Below are 15,549 nucleotides of genomic sequence, written 5' to 3' on the forward strand. Positions count from 1 at the left end.
AGTACTGAACCCGGAAGTCCGTGGTTATCTTCTGATTCCTCGGCATTAACTGCTTTTATAATCAGAAAAGCAAAGAACACTTTGTTTTACATAGAAAAAGAAGGCTTCTAGTTAACAGAGACCTGGGTGCTATGTCCAGCCCCAGGGGAGAGGTGTCCTCTGGGGCTGGCTGCTCACACAGGGACTCTGGGGATGGGTTGTTCTCCCTTCCTTGCTTTCTCCCTGCCCCTCCCCCCCCCCGACTTCCTAAAGGCCACGGAACTCTCTAGAACCTTCAGACGGATGGGGCATGTGGATGTCAGCACAGCTGGTCCACTCCCGGCTCAGCCTGTGACCGGCAGTGAACCCATACCCAGGCTTTTGCCCTCCCACAGGACGTTAGCAAATATTCAGTGTGATAATAAGAATTGCTGGGGCTGAATAACATTTTCATGCTTTTTTATTGAAGTCAAATTGGTATATACCATGTAAGTTTCAGGCGTAACATTCTAATTCGACGTTGGTATATCCTGCAACGCGATCACCACCAGAAGCCTGGTTACCATCCATCACCATGCAGTTTTTATATACAAACCAAGGTGGAGTTTCCCCATACTGCCTCTTATGCTCATCCCATTCCTGTTAAATCAGCGAGGGCCACGTGGCTCTCATCACTACGGTGGAGGAATGTCAGTGCAGTTTCGTTTTTAGTTCGACAGCGGTAGGGGACTGAAGGCACCGAAGAATTGAAACGTGGGGAGAATCGTGATGACGTAAGAACAAGGTGGGTGGGGGGTGGGGCAGACTTTAAAATACTCCCCAAGTCAAGGAAGGAAGGGAGCAATTTGAAAAGGAAACAAGGAGAAGTTAGAACTGATGTGTCCCCACAGAGTCCAGGCCATGCCCGTTCTGAATAGTATGGAGAGATCTGAGGACGGGAGGGACTGCACCCCCTTTTCCAGCAGTGGACAGACCCCAGACATATCCCTGCACCCACGTGTGACATGGGGGCTGTGGGAATTGGCCCGGAGTACAGCAAGAGCACGGCTTTGTGGGTTGATGGGAAAGAGCGGAGAGAAAGGACAGGAGCGGCGGAAGAGGGGACACCTTGGTAGATGCTGGTGTACCAAGGGGATGTTGAGGCCAGGAGCAATCTGTGCCCCTTCCCAGCTCTGCTCCTGAGCAACCCTGGAGAAAGGAGAGAAAACACTGTGAACTGACCCCATCAAACACCTGCTGTGGGCAGAAAAGGAGCAGGAAATCTCAGCTTACACAATAGATCACGGTTCTGGCACGCCTGAGCTCTGGTTCTGTCGTTGTTTTAATCACTTACATGTTGCTTACCATGCATTTTGCAACACTTACTTAATCACAGCAACCAACCCTATGTTGAATGGTACTAGGCATTCCTATTTTACATGTGGGGAAACCGAGGCTAGAAAGATCAAGTAACTGGCCCAAGGTCATGCAGAAAATAAGAGAGCTGGGGCTTGAACCCACGGAGTCTGGGTCCAGAGCCCATTCTCTGTGCTACTCTGCGGGTTCCTTAAGTTCTTGTTCGGGGTCGGGTGCCCTAAGTGTTTGAAAAGCTCCGTTTCCTTGAGTTCTCAAAGCCATTCCAGGAGGTGGGTGTACTCTTCATCTCCTATTCACAGATGTGGACATCAAGATAGAGAGTAAATAATAACTTGTCTCCAGTCACAGCCAAGTTCGCAGACAGGATCTGGACATAGGTCCGGGGGACTATAAGCCTATTCCAGTCACTATTGTGGAACCAACCATCCCCAAACATAATGCTGTGCAATGAACATTTTATTATGCTCTGAGTCTGTAGGTGGGCAATCAGAGGGGGCTTGTCTCTGGTCCCCTGTATGTCGGGACTCATCGTGGAAGACTCAGTGGCTGGAGGTTGACTCTACAGCAGGGGCTGGAACCATCTGCAGGCTCCCTTCAATCACACACTTGGCTTTCAGCTGGGGCTTAGGCAGGGCCGACGCGTGGCCTTGCCACGTCATCTCCCCATGTGTGTTGTTTTGGACTTTCTCACAGCAGGGCGACTGGGCTCCAGAGCGCAAGGTAGAAGTGCATGGTGTTGCGGTATGTTATGCTACCACGCCTCTGCCTGACTCTATCAGGCCAGGAACTCCCCAAAGTCCTCCCATGTTCAAACGGAACACAGTCCCGGGCGCCTGGGTGGCTCAGTCATTAAGCATCTGCCTTCAGCTCAGGTTATGGTCCCAGGGTCCTGGGATCGAGCCCCGCATCGGGCTCCCTGCTTGGCGGGAAGCCTGCTTCTCCCTCTCCCACTCCCCCTGCTTGTGTTCCCTCTCTCGCTGTGTCTCTCTCTGTCAAATAAATAAAATCTTAAAAAAAGGGGGGGGGAACACAGTCCCGTGTCCCCCATTTGATGGGAAGGTGGCAAGGCCACATGGTAAGGAGAGCACAGGAGTTGGGAGCCCTTGCCGTGACCGTGTTTGGTGTATGCAACCCAAGACAAAAGCCCCCTGTGTCAGACGTCCTCAAACACCACTGCTCATCAGAATCACTCTGCAAACTCCCAAAGCCCTGGCTCTATTGCAGACCAATGAAATCAGAGTCTCTGGGAGGGGAAGCCAGGCATCTGTATCTTCTTTAACTCACCCGTAACCAAGTAATGACGAGGCCTCCTCCCCTGTATGCAAAGCACCTGGCAGAGTGGCTGGCTCGTAAACAATCAGTGTTTCTCCAAGTGTGAACACCTGTGACTCTTCGTGCACAAGGTTGTCGACGGTGTGCACAGGTGGACTGAAAAAAGTTATAGTTAGGTGTTTCTTTTTATAAAATTCTAGTTATGACAAGTGATTGTGGTTTTCCACTTTCAGTGGTTATGTCGTCTCTCTCTTTTTTAAAGTAGGCTCCCATGCCCAGCGTGGAGCCCAACTCGGGGCTTGAACTCACAACCCTGAGATCAAGCCCTGAGCTGAGATCAAGAGTCAGAACACTTCACCAACTGAGCCACCCAGGGGCCCCTGATCTCCTTTTAAAATATATTTGAGTGAAAAAGGTAAGGAGGTCACTTTATTTTATTTTATTTTTTTAAATGATTTTATTTATTTATTTGACAGAGAGAGAGACAGCGAGAGAGGGAACACAAGCAAGGGGGAGTGGGAGAGGGAGAAGCGGGCTTCCCGCTGAGCAGGGAGCCCGATGCGGGGCTCGATCCCAGGACCCTGGGATCATGACCTGAGCCGAAGGCAGACGCTTAACCGACTAAGCCACCCAGGCGCCCCTAAGGAGGTCATTTTAAAAGTTCTAAGTAGGCAGTGGTATGGCCGAAATGCACATAGGGTAGAAATCACAGAAGTGCCGAGTGAGAGGAGACCGGGAAAACCTTGGGGCAGAGGATCAATAACGGTAGCCTTCACTGTGCCTATTATTAGCATTACCTTTAAGGAGTGCCAGTTAAAAATCAACTATGGGGTGATTCTGAAATTTAAAAAAATACACATCTGAGAGCTGAGTGGGCGTAAGAGACCTAGGTGTCTGGGAAGCCAATAAAGAGCCCCATGGTGAGTGTCCTGATTCTCGGCAAGGAGCCGGGAATCCTTTGAACCGTGGCAACCTGGTGGGGAAACATCCGTAAGCTCCCGAGGGGCAGTAGAGGTCAGCCGTCCCTCCGTTCTCAGGAGGAACCCTAAAAAGCGGGGAGACAGACATTACATGCAACTAGGGGATCAAAAAGAAAGAGGGTAGAAGAGTGGGTGGAATAGAAGAGGGAGGTTCTGGGTGGGGAGAGTCAAGAGCGGGTTCTTGTCCCGATTGGGTCCTCATGTGAATTTCAGCCACTCCCTGCCCCTTGCCCCACCAGGCCCTTCTGCAAAGGATAGAGAATGGGGCTCTAACTCCCAGGATCTGAACATTCAATAATTCCAAGAATTATCTGGTTCCTGGAACAGCCTAAAGGCTTCCCAGGGGGAGACTGTGCCAGGGAAGGGCAAGGCCAGGGCAGGCGAATCAGAGTGAGAGTAGCAGGTGGGGCCTTCTGGCAAAGTGTCAAAGGACCCAGAGCACAGGGAGTGGCCAGGTTCAGCTAGAGACACAGCACTTTTGATGGGAAGGTGGCACAGCAGACTGTGTTTTCTCCTTTAAAGTATCTTTTGGGGGCGCCTGGGTGGCTCAGTCGTTAAGCGTCTGCCTTCAGCTCAGTTTGAGCCCCGCATCGCTTCTCCCTCTCCCACTCCCCCCAGCTTGTGTTCCCTCTCTCGCTGTGTCTCTCTCTGTCAAATAAATAAATAAATAAATAAATAAATAAATAAATAAATAAATAAATAAAATCTTAAAAAAAATAAATAAAGTATCTTTTGACAGGACAGGAAACTGAGGCTCAGAAGGAGTAATTAACCAGAAATTAACTAACACCTATGATTCCACGTTGTCAGTACATGGTTATTCTAGGCACATAGTGAAAAAGGAAAGGCCTAGGCTTCAAAAATTAGACCTAAGTTCAAAATCCCACTCCTGCAGTTTGTGGCTGTGTGACTTTGGGCCAGTTACTTACCTTCTCTGAACCTTGGTTTTCTGGGATGGAAAATAAGGTCAATAATAGTCTGCCTGTTGGGTTATTGAAAGGATTAAATGGGACAATGCCTATAAAACACCTATTACGGGGCGCCTGGGTGGCTCAGTTGGTTAAGCGACTGCCTTCGGCTCAGGTCATGATCCTGAAATCCCGGGATCGAGTCCCGCATCGGGCTCCCTGCTCGGCAGGGAGTCTGCTTCTCCCTCTGACCCTCCCCCCTCTCATGTGCTCTCTCTCTCTCTCATTCTCTCTGTCTCAAATAAATAAATAAAATCTTAAAAAATAAATAAATAAATAAAACACCTATCACGGAGCAGTAAGCCCGATACTTGGGAGCTGTGGCCGTGATTTTTTGAAGTTGACACACCAGATCCGTGCTGGGCTGAGAGCTCGCTCCTCTCATCTGCCCGCTGAGTTCAAGAGCAGCCACTGGCCCTAAGGCCTGGTTCCGATCATACCAGGGTCCCATTTGTCCCTCTTTGCAGTCCATGCCTTCAACCAGGCCCTGGTAATGCGACAGGCATCCGATAGGCATTAACTGAGTGAATAAATAATCTATCAAGGAAAGAGGGGCTCAAGGGGAAGTCTGAAGGAGCTGTATGCCAAATGCTAGTGAGAACCTGGGCACAGGTTTGTTGTGCCTGTGATTCCAGAGCAAGTGTCTCCCTGGGTGGAGATGAGGGGACAGGGGGTGGTGGAGGGCTGGTGATGGAAGACTTTGAAGAGCTGAGCCTTGCAGAGTGGGTGAGATTGAAGGCATCTCAGGCAGAAAGGACCGAAGGAGCAGAAGCTTGTTCAGGGGCAGGTGGGAGAGTTAAGATTTCGACCCACATTTTTTTTTTAAGATTTTATTTATTTATGAGAGAGAGAGAGAGAGAGCACAAGCTGGGGAAGGGGAGGGGCAGAGGGAAAGGGAGAAGCAGACTCCCCCTGAGCAGGGAGCCTGGTTTGGGGGGGAGCTCAATCCCAGGACCTTGGGATCATGACCTGAGCCAAAGGCAGATGCTTAACCAACTGAGCCACCCAGGTGCCGCTTCAGCCCACATTAACAAGGTGCTCTGAGAAGGAATCAGGCAGCTCAAAGGCGGCAAGTTCCCTGTCCCTAGTGGTATTCAAGCAAGCAGAGGCAACCCTGGTCTGGAGTGCGGTGGGGTTGGACTAGATGTCCTCTAATGTTCTACCCAGCCAGAGATTCTGTGACTGTTAGTAGGTCAGACTCAGGGGAGGCCGATGCACTGAGATTCGCAGAGGTTCAAGCTGGTCCTGATGGGCTGTGTACCTATTACTGTTCCAACAGGTGCCTCATTCCTCTGCTCATGTTCTTAGGTCCCTAAGAACAATTGGCTCCAAGTTTTGCAGCCTAGGGCTTACATGAAAGGGCAGGAGAAAAGGAAAAATGCTCTGCCCAGGGACTAGGGGTGTTCTCCCTCCTCCTGTTGAGTCTGCCTGTGGAAAATGTTTCTTGCTGGTTTTTTCCAGTATTCACTCTCCTGCCCTCCCCAAGTTTTGGCCAACACGTGGCTAAGCACCTAAGTACCATGCTTCCCAGCCTCTCTTGTAGTTAGGTGTGGCCATGTAATTAAATTCTGACCCGATGTAATGGATTCTACTTTTAGGTCATGGCCTTAAAAATGAATTGGTGTGGCTTCCTCTGGTCCCTTCCCCACTCCCTTTCCACAGGTTGAGAGGCAGATGTGATGGCAGGTACCGAAGCCGCTCGTTTGGACCCCAAAGTGGAAGCCATGGCTTGTTTTTGTGTGTGTGGGGTTTTTTTTTTTAAGATTTATTTATTTATTTGAGAGAGGCAGGGGCAGAGGGAGAAAGAATCTCAAGCAGACTCCATGCTGAACGCAGAGCCTGACACAGGGCTCGATTTCACGACCCTGAGATCACAACCTGAGCTGAAACCAAGAGTCAGACGTTCAACGGACTGAACCACCCAAGTCCCGGGGAAGCCATGTTTTGAGGGTGGCAGAATAATGAGGCTAAAAGTAGCTGGAATCCCTGACACAATGAAGTTGTCATTTTAGCCCAAGAGTACTGACCCTTGGAGCTGTTATGTGACAGAGGGAGAACTTTCTATCCCATTTTGAGTCTTCATTACAGCAGCCCAAACCTGTATCTCAATCGATAGATCCTCTTATTTGCCCTATGTCCTTCTCAAACTCTGGTCCTGAGACTGATTATATATACGAGGTAAGGATCTTCCTCCCCCGGCTGACCTCCCAGAACCCTGTCCTGGCATCCCCCTTGGCAGAGGGACTCCCCGCATAGGTGAGGACAGTGAGAATCCTTGAATTTGAGCCCTCGGTAATCTGGGGCAAATCCTTTAACGTTCTAAATCCTAGTTTTCTTCATTTTTAGGTGGCACCAGTAAATACCATTCACTTCAAAAGGTGGTTTTTATATTTATTTTATTTTATTTTATTTTATTTGAAGTAGGCTCCACGCTGGGTGTGGCCCCAACGAGGGGCTCGAACTCACGATCCTGAGATGGAGCCCTGAGCCAAGATCAAGAGTCGGAAGCTTAACTGATTGAGCCACCCAGGCGCCCCCAGAAGGTGGTTTTATATGAAAATGATATGATCAATAAGATTGTTTTTTCTAGAAATGGAGAGGAGCCGGGGAGGGGGCTTGTTTCCCAGGCAGCATGACAAAGAAACAGAAATTTTTCTTGCATTTCATAAGAAACCACGGAGACACAGTCACCAAAATATCTGTGCACCAAAATAACACGCTGGCCTCTACCTGTCCAGGCAAAATCAGGTACACGCTCTCCCAGGCACACGACCAAACACGGACACTAACAAACCCGGCTACCAGGGGCTGGCGCAAACGCAGGCAGGCGCGGGCAGAAACGCGGACACACACCACCACGCAGAGAGGGGACAAATCCCACACACAAGCTGAAGCTGTACTTTGTTTATTGTCCTTCCCACCCTTAGGGAGGTCCAATTTCTTTGCTGTCTTTCTTTTTAGGGGCTTTTTTTTTTTTTTTCCGACTCTGCCTCTCCATTCCCTGCCTCTTACTCCCTATCTTGTCCTTTTGCTGGGGCTGGGGGCACTTCCTTGGTGGCCCCTCAGAGCCTCAGTCAGGTAGGATGAGTCCTGGGGGAGAGAAGGGGGGGAAGCAGGCCTGGGGCCCTGCCCCCAGGTGCCGATTCTCCCATTCTCCGATTCTCCGCGGTCCTGTCTCCGTTGCTGGGTGGTGTCGGTGCTCTGGCCTCATCTAGGGCAAGGGAAGAGAGGGATGGTTCTAACCCCACCTCTCCTGGTCACTGTGTTTCCAGAGAAGGGCCCTACCCTCTCTGGGCCTCTGCGTCCCTCCCCGTAAACCAAATGTCCCTCCAATTGGAAAGGTTCTGTGTTTCCCCCTTTGCTCTGGTCCCTAGGAAACTCAGAGTCGAATGTGTGTCTCATTTTATTCTACGTTGAGACAACGGCTCTTGGGTCCCTTCTTCCCACCCAACCACACACATTCAGGTGCGTCCTTCCGAGGCGGAGGGACCTCTGGGTCCCCCGATTCCTTACTTCCAGCTCCGCCTCAGGACCGTGCCCCTCGCTTTTTCCGCTCCGTGTTCTGGAGCTTGGTCACCAGCTTCCTCTCATGGCCACCAGGGTTGGGACGGTTGGTGTTGGTGGCAGCTTCTCTCTTGGTGCGACCTTTCCGGCCTCCCACCCCTGGGAACCAGGCAAAAGGCTGAGGGGAGGTGGACAGAGGCATGGTACATCCAAGGAGAGGCAGGGGGCCGGGAGTGCGGGGTGGAAGGGGCATGGTTTGGGGGAGGCAGACTGGGGAGTGGTCACCACCTAGCTTTGGGGCAGTCATAATCCCCGTTGCCCCGTCTGTGGAGTGAGGGGCCCCCGATGGTCTGCTGTTGCTCCCATATTCTAGGGGTGCGTGAGGTCCCAGGGTTGTGCAGGACAGCACTCAGTGGAAGAGGGGTTAGATGGGGTGACTTGAGGGGTCAAGAGAACAGGGTAGAGAATGGGTTGGGGGTGGGGAGAAGGCCAAGGAGGCATCCTAGTTGGGAGTGTGGGGTTGGAAGTGGAGGGACCAAGAGGGTGAAAGGGCCAGAGCTTACCCAGGTAGGAATGAGCCAGGCTATAGAGGTCATACTCATCCAGGCTGGGGTCTTCATCCTCTGGGTCTGGGGGCTGCTGGGCCGGGCTGGCTGCTCTCGGCAAGGAGGCCATCGTATCTGACCCTCTCTCGCTGTCTGTCTCTCTGTCGTCTTCAAAAGCTTTGTTTGTGTCTAGTTTCCCGACACCTCCCTGTTCATTGGCCCCAACTTATAAGACCACGTGTCCTCCTCAGGCCCTGTCTGATGCAATCTGGCGCTTTCCCAAAACCCGACCCAGTAAACAGCAATCACGAGAGGGGGAAAGAGTCGGTCCTGTGAGTCCCAGCCCCTTTCCCTCGCCTCCTCCCTCTCACTGGGGCTCGCCCAGCTGGGTATTTTTCCACAGAGGAGATCCCCGCCCCTCAGGGAGGAGGAGGAAAGAGGCAGAGTCTGAGCATAAACAGTCCTTGGCATCATGGCCAGTGGGGATCCGAGGGCCTCACCTGGCCGACTCCTTCCTGTCCGTCCCCTGCCCCCTGCCACACAGCTGACCCCCACCCCAATTCTGGCTCAGACTCAGGACGCTGGTGGCAAATTGTGGCGTGAAGGACACACCACGAACTAGGTCAGTGGTTCTCACCCCTAACACACCCAACACCCCTTTTCGATAAGAAACATCTGGAAAGCCCCCTTAATATCCTGAGCTGTGGGGGGGAGCGGGTCCCTAGGTAGTTTCCCTCACCCGAGAGGGAGGCTAGCAGAGTGGTTAAGAGTGCGGATTCTGGAGCCAGCTGCCCTGGGTTCAAACCTTTGATCTACTACTTCCTGGGTGACCCCGGACAAGTCGCCTTCCCTCTCTGTGTCCCGGTTTTCTCTCCTGTAAAAATGAGGGTGATGATAACTGCATTGACCTCACAGAGTTGGTGAGCGAATGGAGTGAGATACCACAGGGAAGGACAATTGCAAAGGGGCCTGGGACCGTGTAAGCTGCACTGCAGGAGTTATCCACATAATTTCCAGAAAAATACTGCCGTCCCTATAAGGTAAAGGCGACGTAAAAGGAAATTGATTTATTTTTATTTTTATTATTTTTTTAAAGATTTTATTTATTTATTTGAGAGAGAGAGAATGAGAGACAGAGAGCATGAGAGGGAGGAGGGTCAGAGGGAGAAGCAGACTCCCCACTGAGCAGGGAGCCCGATGCGGGACTCGATCTTGGGACTCCAGGATCATGACCTGAGCCGAAGGCAGTCGCTTAACCAACTGAGCCACCCAGGCGCCCCTGATTTTTTTTTTAATTTCTCTTTTAGGATTTTTTTTTAAGATTTTATTTATTTGAGAGAGAGAGAATGAAAGAGAGAGCACGTGAGAGGGGGCAGGGTCAGAGGGAGAAGCAGACTCCCTGCCGAGCAGGGAGCCCGATGCGGGACTCGATCCAGGGACTCCAGGATCATGACCTGAGCCAAGGCAGTCGCTTAACCGACTGAGCCACCCAGGCGCCCTCTTTTAGGATTTTTTATTTATTCATTGGAGAAAGAGAGAGCATGAGCAGGGGGGAGGGGGAGAGGGAGAAGCAGACTCCCTGCTGAGCTGGGAGCCCAATGTGGGGGAGACTCCATCCCAGGACCCCGAGATCATGACCCGAGCCAAAGGCAGGCGCTTCACCAACTGAGCCCCCCAGGCGCCCCAGGAAATCGATTTACTATGAAATAATGTCTTTCAAGATGTGGATATACTGGGGTAGAAGATATGAAGTAAACAGGTGTTTGGACCCATTTAATACGAATTAAGGGAAGGGATTCGGATAAGAACCGCCTGAAAAGTGGAATTTTCCACCCTCGCCTGAAGGGATCTGCCCTGTGTGGGTTAAGTTCACCCAGAGAGGCCACACCCTGCCCACCCTTGTTTTCACTGAGGTTTATGGACCAACTCTCACAGGCCTGGGCAGGAAAGGAGGCCAACACAACCTTCCAACTTTTTTTTTTTAACCTCTGTGGTCTCCAGCGCAATAGGACGGGCTGGGGCCATCTCTGCTCCCATTCCCACTTCGCTGTGAGCCCATTCAAACACTGTTTCATCTTAATGTTACCTAATTTCACCTCCCCCCGGACCCTGTAATAACCCAGTTTTGTCCTTCGCTTCACAAGAAGAGGCACTTCTGCTTGCGTTTCTCCCTGGCGTGAGCCAGAATTAAATTTAGTTTTTGTTTTTCAGGTTTGGTTGATTTGTAAATTCTTGAACATCCAGGAAATGAAAGTGAGGTCACTTGAATAAAACACAGTTTGGGATCATTACGTAAGGACCAGGGGAAGGCCGCCCCAAAATGTGCCGCTTTCGCATATTGGTAATTTTATTTTATTTAATTAATTAATTAATTTATTTATTTATTTTAAACAAGGTAGTTTGCGTTTTCTCTCTCTCTTTTTAAAAAGATTTTATTTATTTATTTGACAGAGAGAGACACAGCGAGAGAGGGAACACAAACAGGGGGAGTGGGAGAGGGAGAAGCAGGCTTCCCGCAGAGCAGGGAGCCTGACGTGGGGCTCGATCCCAGGACCCTGGGATCATGACCTGAGCCGAAGGCAGACGCTTAACGGACAGAGCCACCCAGGTGTCCCCACATATTGGTTATTTTAAAATAAAAGTTACTTAAGAGACAGCTGGTGTGAGGATAGCTCTCAGAACCTCCTCTGTAACCCGAAAGCAACAGATAAATCTCCTAGGTAAAAGGTCCCCTCCTTGTACCAGGAGGTAAAGAGACACCCTTATCACCAGAAATAGGACATTTAGAGCCGAGAGGTTCATTATTTTTTTTACCAATTTACGAAGTTTTCTTGGTCCTTTCAATTCCTCACAGTTTTACTGTCTCTTTGTCTAAAAGGATAAAAACTACCTGCCTCAGTCATTTCGTTAGGTCTGAATTTCATGACGGGGCCTTCATGCACACATAATAAAACTTTGCTTTTTTTCTGTTGTTAATCTGTCTCATGTCAATTTAATTCTGAGTCCAGCTGGAAGATACTGATTCCTTCCCACCAATAATAACAGATCTGATGATAAGGGAAAGAGGAAAGTAATCTTAAGCAAAGATAACACACCCAGACAAATTAAGGTGGAGACCACAAGGAGATATGGAGTTCTTTTTTTTTTAAGATTTTATTTATTTATTTGAGAGAGAGAGAGAGAGAGAGAGAGAACGAGCATGGGGGAGGGGCAGAGGAAGAGGGAGAAGCAGGCTCCCCGATGAGCAGGGAGCCCGACATGGGGCTCGATCCCAGGATCCTGGGATCATGACCTGAGCCAAAGGCAGACGCTTAACCAACTGAGCCACTCAGGCGCCCGAGATGTGGGGTTCTTACAAGGTGGTGGGCTTCATCACTACATGGGATGGGGTAGGCTCCAGGCTCAGGTCATTGTAAATGAGTTTATGTTTATGTTATGTTGCTTCATGAATGTCTAGCAGGACACTCAAATGCGTGCAGGATGTGGGACAATTCTGCATGCGACTGTCCCACTCGGCCTCCCTGTCCACCGTGACTGCCAAGAACACCCCCACAAATTCCCCATTACTAGCCACGAGATCTTGGGCTCACTTCTGACTTTCTGGAAAAGGGAGATGGTGACAGCACCGCTAGGGGTGAAAGGGCTTGGTCCGGAGCCAGCACAGGGAGGACTGCTATTTCCAGCAATCTAAAGAAGGGAAACCGAAGCTCAGAGAGACTTGCTCAAGGTCACAAGGCTGGTGAGTGGTGAAGGATTCCCACCCCTCCCCCAGGTCTACCTGAGCCCAGTTCCAGCCTGGTTCTAAGTCAGCCCAGCCAGCCAAACACTGGCAAAGGTTTGGCAACTGTGTGTGTATGGAAGCACCTGTTGGGGATTCCTTCCTCCCGCCCTCCCTGTCCCTCCCTCCTCCCCCCCCCCCCGTGCTTTGGACCAGGCTGGGTGCTAAGAATGCCCCATTTTTACCCCATTACCCTCATTTTTTTAAAAAAGATTTTATTTATTTGACAGAGAGAGAGCACAAGCAGGTGAAGCTGCAGGCAGAGGGAGAGGGAGAAGCAGGCTCCCCGCTGAGCAGGGAGCCGATGCGGGGCTCAATCCCAGGACCCTGGGATCATGACCTGAGCCAAAGGCAGACGCTTAACTGACTGAGCCACCCAGGAGTCCCCAGAGGCACAGCATAGACTTCTAGTTAAGCTAAAATTTTTATATCAGTTTGGGTCATGTCACAGAGCTCACGGCGGGAGGGGGGGAATGTCAGCAGTCTGACATTCTGGTGTCAGTACAGTGGGGCATCTACACACATGTGAAGAACAGAACCAAGTGGATTTCAGAAATATCTGAAGCATCCGTATTAGCCATCTATTCAGCTCATATTGCCATATATTCTCCATTCAACTTCACTTTGTAAACATAGCTTGAGTAGTCAAAAATACAGACCTACAAAAAAAGTACATACATAACAACAATGTTTATCTTCGTAAAATGATGATATTTAACTCCAATGATGAGTCTCGTCTCTTCAAGTTGCAAATCCATTTCTCACGGTGGGGCCACAGTGTCTGATGTCTGATGCTGTCTCTTCTGTGTTCACAGGCTCACCTTCTCTCCTGGGCAGTCTGGCACGTTCTTGGTGGACTAAGCACACAGAGGTCCCTAATGTTCACCTGTCTGTCAAATAACCAGGTGGACGGAGAGCCTGGATGGCTCAATCGGTGAAGCATCTGCCTGGAGCTCAGGTCATGATCTCAGGGACCTGGGATAGAGTCCCGCATGGGGGAAATCCACACTCAGCAGGGAGCCTGCTTCTCCCTTTCCCTCTGCCCTTCCCCCTGCTTGTGTTTTCTCTCTCAAATAAATAAATAAAACATTTATTTATTTATTTATTTGCCAGAGAGAGAGAGAGAGAGCGCACAAGCAGGGGTGAGCAGCAGGCAAAGAGAGAAGCAGGTTCCTTGCCGAACAAGGAGCCCGATGTGGGACTTGATCCCAGGACCCTGGGATCATGACTTGAGCCAAAGGCAGACGCTTAACCAACTGAGCCACCCAGGCATCCCTCAAATAAATAAAGAAAATCTTAAAAACAAAAACCAGGTGGACAATATCACCTTGTAATTTCTGGTGAGGATTTCCTGGATAGGATCACAGTCCTTGACTATATAAATTCCAATCCAGGTTTTATGTGATCTAGCTGACTTTCTGTCCAACTACTCCTGGATGGTGAGGTGCTCCTGGGACCCCCTATAGAAGTACTGGTCTTTGAAGGTGGCATCCTCCCTGAGGAATGTCAAGAGAATCCCGGGGGGGTCCGTCAAAGCAATCTCTGAGCACTTGCTTGGTGGCTTGTTCAATCTGATACATCATTCCATACTAACAGAGGAAACTCTATTCAAATAATACATTCAAATAATAAAGACCATCATCTTGGGGCACCTGGGTGGCTCAGTCATTAAATGTCTGCCTTCAGCTCAGGTCATGATCCCAGGGTCCTGGGATCGAGCCCCGCATCGGGCTCCCTGCTCAGCGGGAAGCCTGCTTCTCCCTCTCCCCCTGCTTGTGTTCCCTCTCTCGCTATGTCTCTCTCTGTCAAATAAATAAATAAATAAATAAAATCTTAAAAAAAAAAAAAGACCATCATCTTGCAGGTTGAGTGGGTGGTGGGAGGGTAAGGAATGGCTGTAGAGCCCAGTGCTCTTCAGGGGCAAGATCTGGCACCTCTCCCACCAGCCACCCCCTTCCCTGGAGCCCTGCTCTCGGTGGTCCCAGGTCACAGGGGTTCCTGGTTCCTGTGCCTTGAGGAGCTGCTGCCCCCCCACGGAGCGCGAGCCCCAGGCCAATCTTATTTTTGTAAGCAAAATTATTGTAGTTTTTGTAAAAAAAAAAAGGGGGGGGGTTGGAGACCAGGGGATGGAATGTGTTCCACACTCTAAGAGTCACACCCTAGACTGGGATTATGGAAAATTTATACTTCCTCCATTACAGATTCTAGATCTCTGCAATGTGTGGCTTCCTACAGTGCATACTATTTTAGAAGCAAGGGGGATTAAAGCAACTTTTTTTTAAAGATTTTATTCATTTTTTTTTAAAGATTTTATTCATTTTTTTTTTAGAGAGCGAGTGAGAGAGAAACAGCATGAGAGGGGAGAGGGTCAGAGGGAGAAGCAGGCTCCCCGCTGAGCCAGGAGCCCGATACGGGACTCGATCCCAGGACCCTGGGATCATGACCTGAGCCGAAGGCAGTCGCTTAACCATCTGAGCCACCCAGGCGCCCTAAAGCAATTTTTAAGAGCTAATGTACAGTACCCCTTCCTCCCTTGGGTTCCATGCACACAATGCCACCTTCTGGTCATGCTGTGGCTTCTTTTGTACGTGTTGGGGACACAAAGCAGTAAGTGTGAACAACTTGCCCCACCTGCCTCCCATGGGAGGTCAGATCCAACTGAACAGCCTGTAACCAAACCAAATGAGAGTTCATTCGCCCGATGCACAGCAAGCCAATGAAAACGGACACTGAGCTTTTGCAGTGAAGGAAGATAGGCTATTGATTGGTGTGGTGCCATCCAGGGAACTAATGCTCAAAAGTCCCAAACTCCCTGATGGCTTACAAGCAAGGGTTTCTAAGGGCAAAATTTAGCGGGGGGGTGGGGGGGGGAGAGGGGGGCGGGGGTGTCTTCTGAGAAGGTGGATGCTGTTGATTGGAGGCCCGTGAAGTCATGTTAACGGATGTGACTTAGTTGCTTCTGGTGCTGCTTTGTCTGGTCCCAGGAAGGTCTGTTTGTCCCATCTTTTGAGAGACTTGGAATCTGAAAAGTATCTTTTTTTTTTAAAGACTTTATTTATTTATTTGAGACAGAGAGAATGAGAGAGAGCACATGAGAGGGGGTAGGGTCAGAGGGAGAAGCAGACTCCCCGCTGAGCAGGGAGCCCGATGCGGGACTCGATCCAGGG

General features: G+C 50.2%; 1 protein-coding gene across 1 annotated transcript; it reads right to left on the minus strand.

Annotated features, from left to right (window-relative positions):
- Positions 1–7,444: 7,444 nt before the first annotated feature.
- On the minus strand, positions 7,445–8,915 carry NUPR1 (nuclear protein 1, transcriptional regulator). Its single transcript, XM_045875253.2, has 3 exons — positions 8,623–8,915; positions 8,069–8,218; positions 7,445–7,766 (listed from the first exon to the last, which is right to left on the minus strand). Exons 1-2 carry the CDS (start codon positions 8,732–8,734, stop codon positions 8,082–8,084), a joined length of 249 nt encoding a protein of 82 aa, XP_045731209.1. The 5' UTR covers positions 8,735–8,915; the 3' UTR covers positions 7,445–7,766; positions 8,069–8,081.
- Positions 8,916–15,549: the final 6,634 nt, after the last annotated feature.

Source organism: Mirounga angustirostris, unplaced genomic scaffold, assembly GCF_029215605.1.
Source record: "Mirounga angustirostris isolate CCGP_5_RB_7025 unplaced genomic scaffold, mMirAng1.0.hap1 SCAF_5, whole genome shotgun sequence".
Lineage (NCBI taxonomy): Eukaryota > Metazoa > Chordata > Mammalia > Carnivora > Phocidae > Mirounga > Mirounga angustirostris.

Bases quoted from the DNA above. Each gene is read 5' to 3' on its own strand.
- NUPR1 (XM_045875253.2), bottom strand. From the start codon at position 8,734: ATGGCCTCCTTGCCGAGAGCAGCCAGCCCGGCCCAGCAGCCCCCAGAC. The intron at 8,219-8,622 runs GTAAGCTCTGGC...CCTGGTTCCCAG, and splicing joins CCTGGCTCATTCCTACCTGG to GGGTGGGAGGCCGGAAAGGT.